We start from the raw sequence: 12,042 nt of genomic DNA on the forward strand, positions 1-12,042 counted from the left end.
CTGTCACTTTCCTTAGACTCCAAAAATATGCACATAATCTTGACTTAACGCTAAATGCATTTATTTAATCATCCTGAAGGTATTTGCTGAGAACCTAGTATGGGCTGGGGGTCAGGCCCAGGATGCTTAGGTAGATAAAACAGACATGGGGTCCTTTCCCTGGTGAAGCATGCAGTCTGGTGGGGGAGAAAGCTATTCCTCAAACAAAGAACCACGCAAATGAATACAGAATGATGAACTGTGATTGGGATCATTAAAACAGCAGTGGGTGCCACAGTGGAGTGTGTAACAGGGAGACCTCTGCATCCTGAGGGGGCCTCTGAGCCAGTGTTGTGCAGGTCGGAGACCGCAAGGATAATCTGAGGGAGCTAGGTGAACTTTGGGAATTGGGGGAAGGTCCCAGGCAGAGGAAAAAGCAGGTGCAAAGGCCCCAGAAGGGGGGCAGCCCAGAGTGTCTGAGGAACTGAAAGAAGGAGTAGCAAGTAGGGGCCTGAGCACACAGGCCTGCTAAAGCATGTCGAGAATCCATCCTAATAACAAGGGGAAGCAGGAGAGTCATGTGACTTTTATGTACATTTTAAGAGCTTTGCTTTGCTGAGAAATGAAATGAAGGGAGGCAGGGCTGCTGAAAAGGTGGGCCGGTTCGGAGAGAGAGGAAGGCAGTGTGTTTTCCTAGCCAGGTGATAATGGAACCTGATATGACAACACCACCCCGTCGGCAGGTGCTTTACAGAACAGGGTCTGCACCCTCTTCGGGAGACACCCCCTGCACAGCTGGCTGGCTTTCCTGGGCAGCTGTGCTCCCTGCAATTTAGGGATCCAGACAGCTTCGGTCTCATGGCACCTTCATTCCGACAACCTGCTTCCGTACCTACCTGGTAGGAGAAGAAAGCGCGGGAAAGCGCGACCCTCTATCTGCATGCGTCAGCCCGGCCAGAACCAGGCACAGGCCCAACCCGATTGCAAAGTGGGAGTCAGAAGCTGACAGACAGTGAGATGTGTTCTGCAGGTAAGACTGACAGGACTTCATAATAAATTGGGTACAGGAAGCGAGGGAGCAAGAGGTGTGAAGGTAAAGATAGACACAAGACAGCTTCATAATTAGTTCTCCGATATTTCTCAGAAACGCTTTCTAAAAACATTGTCCACGGAGCACCTACAGGCTCACAAAAATCCCTCTTTATCCTGATCGGATTGTTCTCCTCCCTCCCCACCATCTCCTTCCTCCTTCTCCCTCCTCTGCCTTCAGGCCTGACCTTCTGTGCTTTCTGAATATATTATTGCACCTTCCAAGGATTTGTTTATTTCTAATTTGCTGTGTATTTTATTCAGGCAGCACCGTTAATGAAGTGAATTACCAAGACAACGGTGCTTTGAATTATGATGGCTTTGCAATACTGAATTGTGCAACTGGGGCAAGCAGGCACCAATAGGATTTAGTACCCCACAACTTTCCTGAAATTGGAGAGTATCTTTGTTAATAAAAAGTCAGAACCATTTTGCCCAACTGAAATCACAGAAGAGACACAGAAAGCAAATGAGAGTATCTGGTGTAAAGTGAAGATGAGAGCCTGAAGTCATGGGGAAAAACAGGGTCTGAGGTTTCAGCAGGGCCAGCCTTTAGAGTTTCCTTTTTAAAAATCTTTACTTGACAAAGTAGTTATAGGGATGCTATAGATTGAATGTTTATGCCCCCATAGAAGTCGTATGTTGAAATTCTGATCTCCAAGGTGATGGCATGAGAAGGTGGGATGCTTGGGAGGTAATGAAGACATGACCAGGGGGAGGGGGGGAGGGAGGCTCATGAATGAAATTAGTGCCCTTATAAAATCGGCCTGAGAGTCCCCATCCCCTTCTGCTGTGTGAGGTTACAGCAAGAGAGGGCCTTCTCTGAGGAAGTGGGCCCATACCAGATCTGAAGGTACCATGATCTTGGACTCCCAGCCTCCAGAACAGAGAAATGCACTTTTGGTTGTTTATAAACCACTTGATCTATGGTATTCTGTTCCAGCAGGCTGAACGGACTAAGACAAGGGGATACACAGGATGTGTACAAAAACACTTAGCACACAGAAGTCACCAAACCCATGTTAGGTTTTTATTCTCCTGATGCGTCATAGTATTCCTTCCTCAAACCAGTCACGGTCATTAACACAGGGGTCAAAAACTTGTCCCACCCCTAGAAGCTACTTCACCATGAAAGGGACAGAAAGAGAAGCCCCTTGGCTTCTCTTTGCTTTCTGTTTCTCTCCCGTCTCCTTTCATTCCGAGTCTTCATACTTTTCTTCCTTTTTTCTAATGTCCTTAAAACCTGCCAAGGAAAATAGTAAGATACTCACACGCAGAATCCGTAAACTTCAGACGTTTTTCTACATTAGGCATCTGATCAATATAGACCCTTTCACTGCCCTCCAGAGAAGTCTCTCCATTCATGCTGTTTTCAACTATGCTTGTTATTCAAAGTGACAAAAGTACATCTTAACAATGTAATTGCTATGTTTTTTTTAATAAGTCTTTTTCTTTTTAGATTATTTATTTATTTGTCAGAGAGAGAGAGCACAAGCAGGGGGAGTGGCAGACAGAGGCAGAGGGAGAAGCAGGCTCCCCACTGAGCAGGGAGCCCGATGCAGGACTTGATCCACCCTGGGATCATGACCTGAGCCGAAGGCAGATGCTTAACTGACTGAGCCACCCAGGCGCCCCTGTAACAGCCATGTTTTAAAATGCTTGAATACCTGAGACCCTGAGAGACACCAGGAGTCCTGGGAGCCACAGAGAGCATTAGGCTTTGGGGGGAGAAGGTGAGATGGCTTGGTTAGGTTAGCTTGTCAGACCTCTCTGCTGTGCAAGTAAGTGAGAATTAGATGTTGCTTGGATCTGAGCGCTCTTAGAGGACCATGAAGGAGTTACTTGCTCTTGGAAGAGAAAAAGAAGAAACCCTGTCAGTTCTGATTTGAGAGAAGACATGATCCATGGACAGATCCTATTTGAGAAGCTGGCACCCACCGCCGATGAAGATGTTCGAGTCCTCCCTAACTTCTGATTTGGGGACATCTCCCAGACAGGTCAAAAGAGAGAAAGTAGGAAATAATGAAGGTGCAAGTAGGAATTCTAAAGACCCAGAGTTAGAGGCAAGCTGGTGGAACAAGAGATTGCCACCAGGCAAGCGTGGGCTGATTTGTAACCCAGAAAGGATTCTTGGGGATCGGTTGCAATGGCTCATCAGAAAGGACCAGGGGGCAGGGAGAACTTGAAATGGTAAAAGCAGCTACAGAGGTGTCTCACGGTCAGATGGAAGTCCAGGATATCAATGGGGACCCCCCTAAAACTAACTCAAGTTGGTGGTCTGAACAGTTGGGTCTATGGAGAGAAAAAGCACAGGACTCAGAAGGGCTGCCAGATATGCTCTAATAACCAAATATTGCAGGACCAGACTTTCTTGGGCTTAAAATAAGAATTCTGTTTCTGTCAACTGAGACTTTCTTTTTAATTTTCATTTCAATTTTCTAGTGAAGGCCCTTCTGAAATACTTTTACCAGAATTAGGTAAAGAAAAGGATCGGGTGATGGGGCGCCTGGGTGGCTCAGATGGTTGGGCATCTGCCTTCGGCTCGGGTCATGATCCCGGGGTCCTGGGATCGAGTCCCGCATCGGGCTCCCTGCTCCACAGGGAGCCTGCTTCTCCCTCTGCCTCTGCCTCTCTCTCTCTCTCTCTCTCTCTCTCTCTGACTTTCATGAATAAATAAATAAAACATTTAAAAAAAAAAAAAAAAGAAAAGGATCGGGTGACATATGATCACCCAAGCTACACAGCTGAGGATGCCCTCAAGACGAGTCACGGAAGAGACAGTGGCCATCCTCTTGGAGATGCACAAGACCTTGGACCAACATAGAACTTGAAGCCTCCCAGACCAGAATGCAGAGATGGCTCTAACTACCCAGCGGATGCCTCTTTAATCACCCCATTATAAGAGCACGACCTCTGCTCATGGGTCGCTGTTTAAGACTGCCCACCTGCTCATGTGTGACGTTCATGGCATCTTCAGAGTGCTCCCAATTCCCTGCTCCCTTTGCAAAGCTGCAGTAATGGAGAAAGACAGCTCCCGGCACCATACATTGCTATACCTGACCCCTGGGGACCACACAGGCAGGTGGTTGGTGCCTGGATACATTCATGGTGCCCAATTTGCTTGGTCTTTGGTCCACCTTGATGATTCCATTACATGTTGCCAGCTAACCTCCCCCTCCTGTTTTCCTCAGTGACTACCTACCCATTCACCGGTATCTGCCCTCCAAACTTCTCACGTAATCACATGTCCTATCTCAGAGGAAAACAACGCTGCCAGGTGTGAACTGATCTTTCGGGATCAGCCATCCTTACTTTCCATCTCAGAGGAAAAAAGTCTCTCTGCCCAACGAAAGGATAATGTACCTGCCATCCTATCCATGCCCATCTCTTTTGAGATCTGGGCTCATCCCTTCATTTTGTTCCCTTGCCCTCCCACCGTCCCCTCCTCCTCCTCATGCTCAATTCTCTCCCAACTCAAGGTCAAAACCAAACAAAGCTCATTCTGCTATTCTCCTTTACCTACTGCCTTGTCTCTCAGATGGCACCCTGCTACTGTCACTTTTCTTTTTCTACAAATCCACTCAACCATTCTTGGAAAGCGTCACCAAAGCTGGGGGGTGCTTTAGTCCTCCTACTTTACCTCCCAGTAGCTGAACTGCAGACCCCCCACTCTGCACCTGGTCCCCACCACAGTCCTCTCTCCCTGGTCTTCTATCCTGCTCCCCAGGGGTCTTCTTGTTTTGCCTGTTACTTTTATGCACCTGGCTGGTGTTCGGCGACAGCGTTCCCCAGGACTTCCTCCAGATCTCTTGTCTTCTCAGCCTGCCTGTTTTCTCGAAACATCTCCACCAACCTCCCTTCCTTTCCGCTCCATGCTCACTGCCCCCTGGGGGGTGGGTGCACATGTACATTTGATCCTGTCATTTCCCTGTGCAAAGCCCTTCCATGACCCCCACCACGCTCAGGACACGCTCCCCACTCCTTGACTGGACATACAGAGCCCTATAGGACCCGGCCCCTAAGATTCCACTCTCATCTTTCACTGACAGTTTGCTAACTGCTCAGTGGTACAAATTCCTCTTTCTCCATTCCTTGCAAATCTTGTATTATGGATTCTGACTGCTTTTATTATTTAATTATAGAATTTATTTGTTTGGTGCTGGCAAGCAAGGCTTCAGGCACATTTTCATCACTTCACTGTGTCGGGGGAAAAAAATCTTTAATAAGATTTGGGGGAAAACATACACAAAAACAAGCATTTCTGCTATCATTATCTGTGTGGCTGATCTGCTTTTTAGAAATGCTGTCTTTAGGGGCACCTGGGTGGCTCAGTCGTTAAGCGTCTGCCTTCAGCTCAGGTCATGATCCCAGGGTCCTGGGATCGAGCCCCACATCGGGCTCCCTACTCTGCGGGAAGCCTGCTTCTCACTCTCCCACTCCCCCTGCTTGTGTTCCCTCTCTCGCTGTCTCTCTCTCTCTGTCAAATAAAATCTTTAAAAAAAAAAAAAAAGAAATGCTGTCTTTATAAGTCAGTCTTGAGTTGAAAGCGATCACTTTACAAAGCCACCTGGCAAAATTTTGCAGAACAGCGAGAAGCTTGAGGACTACACAGCTCCTGCAAAAGGATAAAAATTAAGCCTCTGATGGTGCAAAGAATATCTCTTTTAAAAAAAAACAAGTGATTCAATCCCTACAAGAGAATGTCACCAGTACTTAGTGGGCATCCACAAGGGCCTCTAAAACAGACTTTACGTCACCTTCTAAGCTTGACTTGTAATTCATGCCATCACGCAATCGGTCCCCTGGAGAAAAGTAATCTGACTACAGGTGACTGAGGACTTTCTAGAACATCCAAATTCTATTTACGGTGACCATAAAGGGGACAAAACTGCAGTGTGAATCTAAATGAAAAGCTTAAAACCTAATCAATTGTAGTCTCCCTGAAGAAACAATGTTTTAACAGATGGAGAATGCAGCCTAATAATGGAAAACCCAAGACTAAGGATTCTTCCATTGACTTTTCATGCTTCTTCCCCACTCCTGGGAAGAGGAGCCAAATGAGTCAACAGGACCTCCTGACCACCTGCAGAAACCCCCCTGCAGAGAGGGGTTAAGAGGTGACAGTGACCACCTGGGCTCTGACTTGTTGAAGTCGTCAAGCAAAATTCTCCTTACAATGTACCCCCCTCCCCCTGACCCCATAGTTTCCCTGAAGGACAAAGGCAAGTACCCAGCCCACTGTAGAGTTTGATTGTTCTCTGAGTTTGGTTAACCCAAGTCTGCCTTTGAAACACCAATCATACACAGGAACTGACAAAACCAGGTCTTGGTGCCTACAGAGATGAGGGGCAGGCCCTGGCCTGCCTGTCCATTCAGTCGTTTGCCATGGGATCAATGGAGCCCAAAGCTTGTGCCACTGAGGATGGTGGCTACTGGAGAAAGGACAGTGAACAGGACAGTGTCCCTGCCGCCTTTGAGCAAGGAATCCCATGAGGAGGACAGACAGGTTAAGCGCACGCTTGCCAGACCAACTTTGCAGAACAAATGCTGGCTATTTTCTATAATCATATTAATTTCAAGGAACCATCAATCTGTGTTTTGGTGGATGTCATTTAATTCAAAGTAACAACAAGTGCTTTTCAAACGACCACACAGACCTTCACTCTTTTATCCATGAACACGGCATCCAACTGAGATTGCAGAAATTTCTGCAAACAAACCCTGCTGACTTGCTTTTACCGTAATGCTTGCCTGTCTTTGGTTACCCTTGGCAAAGACTAATTAGGTAGCTCTCTACACTACTAAATCAGGAACCATAATGTATTCTGGCCCCCTACCCAGCTGAAAGATAGTTTGCAAAAACATGCAATCATAAATCTCATACAGATAGAACATGAACACGTGTTAAAGATTTTATTCATAATGAGAAAATCAGTTCAAAGAAGAATCCACAGTACAGACACATTTATAGATCAGGAATACTGAGATGAATGTACTACTGGGAGCCAAACAGGTGGAGAGGGGCGGGGAAGTCAATTGGACCTCTATCAGGTAGGACATAACTTGCGTATTTATAGACAAGACTGATTTTGCATTGCTGAGTTAACTACAACTTACAGAGTTGTAAAATTGCTCCCAAGGGATCGGAATCAGATAACTCGGAGGTGTGTGATCTGAACAAGGCAAACTTATCCACTGAAGCACAAAATTTTCCCTAGAGCATTAACAGTATCGCTGCCCATCACTATAATGTTGAAGGAAAGATCCATAGGAATGAACCTAATAGACTCCTGCTTCTGCTAAATTTCAGCCCTTCTACTCCCACCGCTTGCTCCAAGGGGAACAGGTGGGCCAGGCTCACGTGTGAGGCCTTTGGGACAGACAGGGAAACATGGACTCACCTGCAAAGGTTGAAGTGATTTAGCAAAAGGACAAGTGTGATATGCAGATTAATTAAAACTTCAAATCCAGATGAACAACAGGAGGGAACAAAACAGAGATGAGAGAAAATAGCACAATGGGAACAAATGGGCAAAGACAAGTGACAAGCGCTGGAGCATCCATGTCTCATCTCGCTGTCCTCTAGTGGGTGATCCTTGGGGATCTGAGAGAAACTCAAACGTGTAGGGTTGGGGTGGACTTTGTCCACAGTGAAGTGTTTCTAAGTATTTTTTTAACCCACCTCCAACAATATTTTCTTGCTCAATATGGCCAAAATTGTTTTGACTTTTCTTGAATGTGCTTTGAGTTTGAAATTCTTAGAGAAACCCAGTATACTTTTAATACTAATATCCATATTCCTTGAGGCAAAATTTCTGAACTGTCCTCCTGGTTAAGCATGAAGATCGTAAAAGCAGCATCTACTGCATGGTCACTAGGTGCCAGGTGCTATTTGAAACACTTTATACATGTGTCACCTCATTTATCCCTTGCAATGAATATACAAAGTAGGCCCTGTGTCCATTTTACAGATGAGGAAAACAGAGCCCAGGAAGATTGAAGAATAGACCTAAAATCTTTCTGCTAGTTAGAACTGGAGTGGGTTCGCTATGGTTTGAGTCCAGATGCTATGGTTCTGTGTTCTTAACCACTATACTATTCTACCTCCACTAATAGGAGGGAAAATCTGTCCTTCAATGGAAAGCTACTCACTGTCTATGGCAACAGCTGTCCCGACCTCCAGGTGACCTGATTCTGAATCTACGGGGGCTGACAAAGACCCTCTCCTTGACCAAACTCTAGTCAGGCTCCTCTGAGCTTTTTCAGCTAGACCCCATCCTTGGGCATGTCCTTAGGAATTCAATTTTAGCAAGAATTCTGCTAAGTCAGTTCAGCAAGAAACCTTCATCCTCCACATGTGATCGTCCTGAATATCTGACCAAATTCCTCATCCCTCACTGTCCCGCAGGTGGTATCTGACCACCCTGGCCTGCCTTCAGTGAGAATCCTGCCAGGCCGGTTCAGCCAGAATGCCCCCTTACCCTGATGCCTCCTCTTAGTAATTTTCCATCCACTAACCCCCTGCCCTCTCATGCTCCTTGGCTATAAATTCCCCCATTTCCTTGTGGTCCTCAGAGTTGAGCCCAATCTCTCTCCCCTACTTAAACACTCCACTGCAGTGGTCCCCATACCTATCTCAATTGAACTGAATACAATCTGTCTTCCCATAAGTTTTTCTCTAACAGAGCTATTTTGCAATTCTATAAATCGTAGCTAGCTGACAGCAACGCAAAATAATTCTTGTCGACAGGCGTACAAATGAATTATCCCCAATGGAGAGACAACTCTCCCCCACAGTGGGAAAATTAGGTTTGCCTCCATTTGCACATTCATCTCAATATTCCTGATCTAGAAGTGTGTTTGTTCCTTTGAACTGGTTGTTAACACCTTACCAGTTTCTTTACGGGTGAGATAAACAAAATATTTCAAAAGTGTTCATTTTCATATCTGTATGAGAGGCATGCTTTTACCTTTTTAATAAAACTATCTTTTTTTTTTTTTGTAAAACTATCTTTCAGCCCTCTGAATGAGAGTGCTGAAAACATTTCCAAACTGGATAAACAGATTACCCTGATCAAGAAGATAAACACTAGTGGCAAGCTAACCATAGTTCGGATCTGCTGCACACTAGATGCTTAGTTCCAAGAAAGTTATTTGACGCCTCTGTGCTTTCAGCTTTGTGTGCAAAATGGGGTTAATACTACCTCTTTGACAGATTTGATGCCGTTTGTAAGAGATAATGCATGGACACACTCAGCACAGTGGCTGGAACAGAAAGCTCACTTAAGAAGGGCTCAGCATGGGCGCCTGGGTGGCTCAGTTGGTTAAGCAACTGCCTTCGGCTCAGGTCATGGTCCCGGAGTCCTGGGATCGAGTCCCACATCGGGCTCCCGGCTCAGCGGGGAGCCTGCTTCTCCCTCTGACCCTCTCCCCTCTCATGCTGTTTCTCTCTCTCTCTCTCTCTCAAATAAATAAATAAATAAAATCTTTAAAAAAAAAAAAAAAGAAGGGCTCAGCAGGAGTCCTCAAGGTGCTGGTCACTATGGAGGGTGCCTCTCGAAGCAATGCTTTTCAAATTACAATGTGCTTCTGAATCACCTATGAGATTTATTAAGATGCAGATTCTGGGTCAGGAGGTCTGGGATCGGGCCTAATAGTCTGCATTTCCAACAAGGTCCCAGGTGATGCTAATCCTACCGGACTGAGCATCACGCTTTGAGTGAAGTCTTAAAAGAACTTGATCACTGGTCAACCTGATCATCAATCATCTACCCTGATAGCTTTTCATAATAGCCTAGAGTAAGACTTTCAAGAAATGTAGGACTGTCTTACAGCCAGAAGCATTAGTGGGAAAAACAGTGAAACAATTAGAAAAATTACCAGAGTAAAATGAGTTAAGTGACCATGTCATTATCAAGAGTTTGTTGCTGTTTTTAGATTTTCAGATGAAAAGCTCAACACAGGAAATAATATAAGAGGAGACTTATGGTATTGAGAACATTTAACATAATTGCTTTCCTGAGTCAAGATGTAGGGCTCATCTTCCCGGGAGTTCTGCTATAGAGAACACACAACTAGCCTCCAGGGTCACTAAAACCTCTACTCAGCCTCACCAGCCTATCAAACACAACCCTCCAATGGGGATTGTTCCAGCAAACTGGATGGTAATTGAAGGATATGGCCTTTTCTCAGAAAGGACATGAATTGGAAATGTCTCTAAAATGTCAGTTAAAATCCATGTTTAAGTGTCCCTATTAGCTATGCAATCCCTATCAAAGTTCTTCATCCCAACTCCCCCAAAAAGAAGAAAAAAAAAAGAAATTTCGCTGTCAGTTAAGTATTTCCTCAATAAAACATAGAGAAGTGAATTCTGAGATAAAAATTTAAATGAGAAAATAACTTTTATCTGTATTCCATGCTGAGCCTATAGTGGAGTTTGAGGTAGCCCTATAGCCACTGGATAACATTTAAGAATTTTTCGAGACAGAGAGACAGTGCTCCCTTGCAAGCAGACGTGGAGGGTGGGGTATAAGGGGAGGGGCAAGGGGGAGAGAGAGAATCTTAAGCAGGCTCCATGCCCAGCAGCAGAGCCCAACTCAGGGCTCCATCCCACGACCCTGAGATGATGACCTGAGCCAAAATCAAGAGTCTTAACGTTTAACTGACTGAGCCACCCAGGTACCCCGGGATAACACTTAAGAATTTAAAACTATATAAATATTTGAACCATAGCTACAATTTTAAAATAAGCTTAGTCATCAAAGAGTGAAAATAAAAATAGTCTTATAACCTGGAAGTCCACAGTGCATTTTTATATAATCATATTTCATACTCATTTTCAGGAAAACATTAGGGTCAAACACTGGGAAGACGATTTCATGCAATCTTCTTTCAAAAACAAAACGAACAAAGTAAACAGGGTGGTGCAATAGTTTCTGATCATCAGAGCAAGGAAAAGTCAAAGCAATGCAAACTGCTGCCAAGACTGGGAGCCAGTGTGGAAAAGCTGCCTAATCAATGTGGAAGCTCCAGGGAAATTATATGCTATTAAAACATAAACAATCCAGGAGCTAGGCATTGAACACATTTGAGCAGTGAGCAAAATCCTAATTTACTAGCTTACCATTCCTAATTAGTGGATGGTGATCTATCCTGTAAAGGCTACTTGCGTTTACTTGTGGAATTAAAGGTTAGCGTCACCAGAACAAAAATCAGGGCAAAAAATCGTTCACGAATCATGTCTGAACATTTGGGGGGCACCTTAAGTATGAAATAAAATGATATGTCATAATAAAGTAAAAGTAGCCAGTGGAACATTTCCTCTCACTGTGGCAATTTTATAAATGTGAAATGAGGCAAGCTCTGTCACAGAATGATGATGATTTTCAAAATTTTGAGACTACTTCATTCAATTTAATAGGAAGTATCCCAGAAGCTCCCTATCTGTGAAGCTTTTTTTTCTATGACTCATGTTTTGTAAGACAGTGATGAAAAAACAATTTGTTCAAAAAGCAACTTCTAGAATTTGCCCTTGTTTCGCTGTTAAACATTTCTACACCTGCCTTGACATGACTGTGTCTTCCTCATCTCTTAGGGGCCCCTTTAATAAATCTGAACAAGTGAGCAAATGGATAAATGATAACTAAACCTAAGGTACTGCAAGACCGTAACTCATTGAGCAGGGGAAAAAGAAGATTTTGGAGTCATTCAGCCTGAAAAGTCAGAGAAAATGCTAGGAAAAAAAATTAACAGGAAGAATTAGAACAAAAAGGGTATTCTGATTAACCCACAGCTGATTATAAGATTTAATTACCCCGGGGGGCGGAGCAAGATGGCGGAGGAGTAGGAGACCTGGATTTCGTCTCCTCTCAGGAATTCAGCTGGATAGGGATCAAACCATTCTGAACACCTACAGACTGAACAGGAGATCGAAGAAAGGAATAGCAACAACTCTCTGAACAGAAAAGCGACCAC

At 44.7% G+C, this 12,042-nt stretch overlaps 1 protein-coding gene across 3 annotated transcripts in view; it reads right to left on the reverse strand.

The window, feature by feature from the left end:
- Nucleotides 1–12,042, reverse strand: part of ST8SIA6 (ST8 alpha-N-acetyl-neuraminide alpha-2,8-sialyltransferase 6) — a 148,195-nt gene that overhangs the window by 73,754 nt on the left and 62,399 nt on the right. Inside the window, exon 2 of one of the 3 annotated variants that reach the window (XM_081820684.1) lies at nt 2,196–2,311. The exons of the other annotated variants lie outside the window; for them this stretch is intronic. Coding sequence (XP_081676810.1) covers nt 2,196–2,278 — 83 coding nt within the window. The 5' untranslated portion in view covers nt 2,279–2,311. The remainder of the gene's footprint in view (nt 1–2,195; nt 2,312–12,042) is intronic. 3 annotated transcript variants of the gene reach the window in all.

This window comes from Leptonychotes weddellii, chromosome 5 (assembly GCF_054177405.1).
Source record: "Leptonychotes weddellii isolate Sample4059 chromosome 5, ASM5417740v2, whole genome shotgun sequence".
Lineage (NCBI taxonomy): Eukaryota > Metazoa > Chordata > Mammalia > Carnivora > Phocidae > Leptonychotes > Leptonychotes weddellii.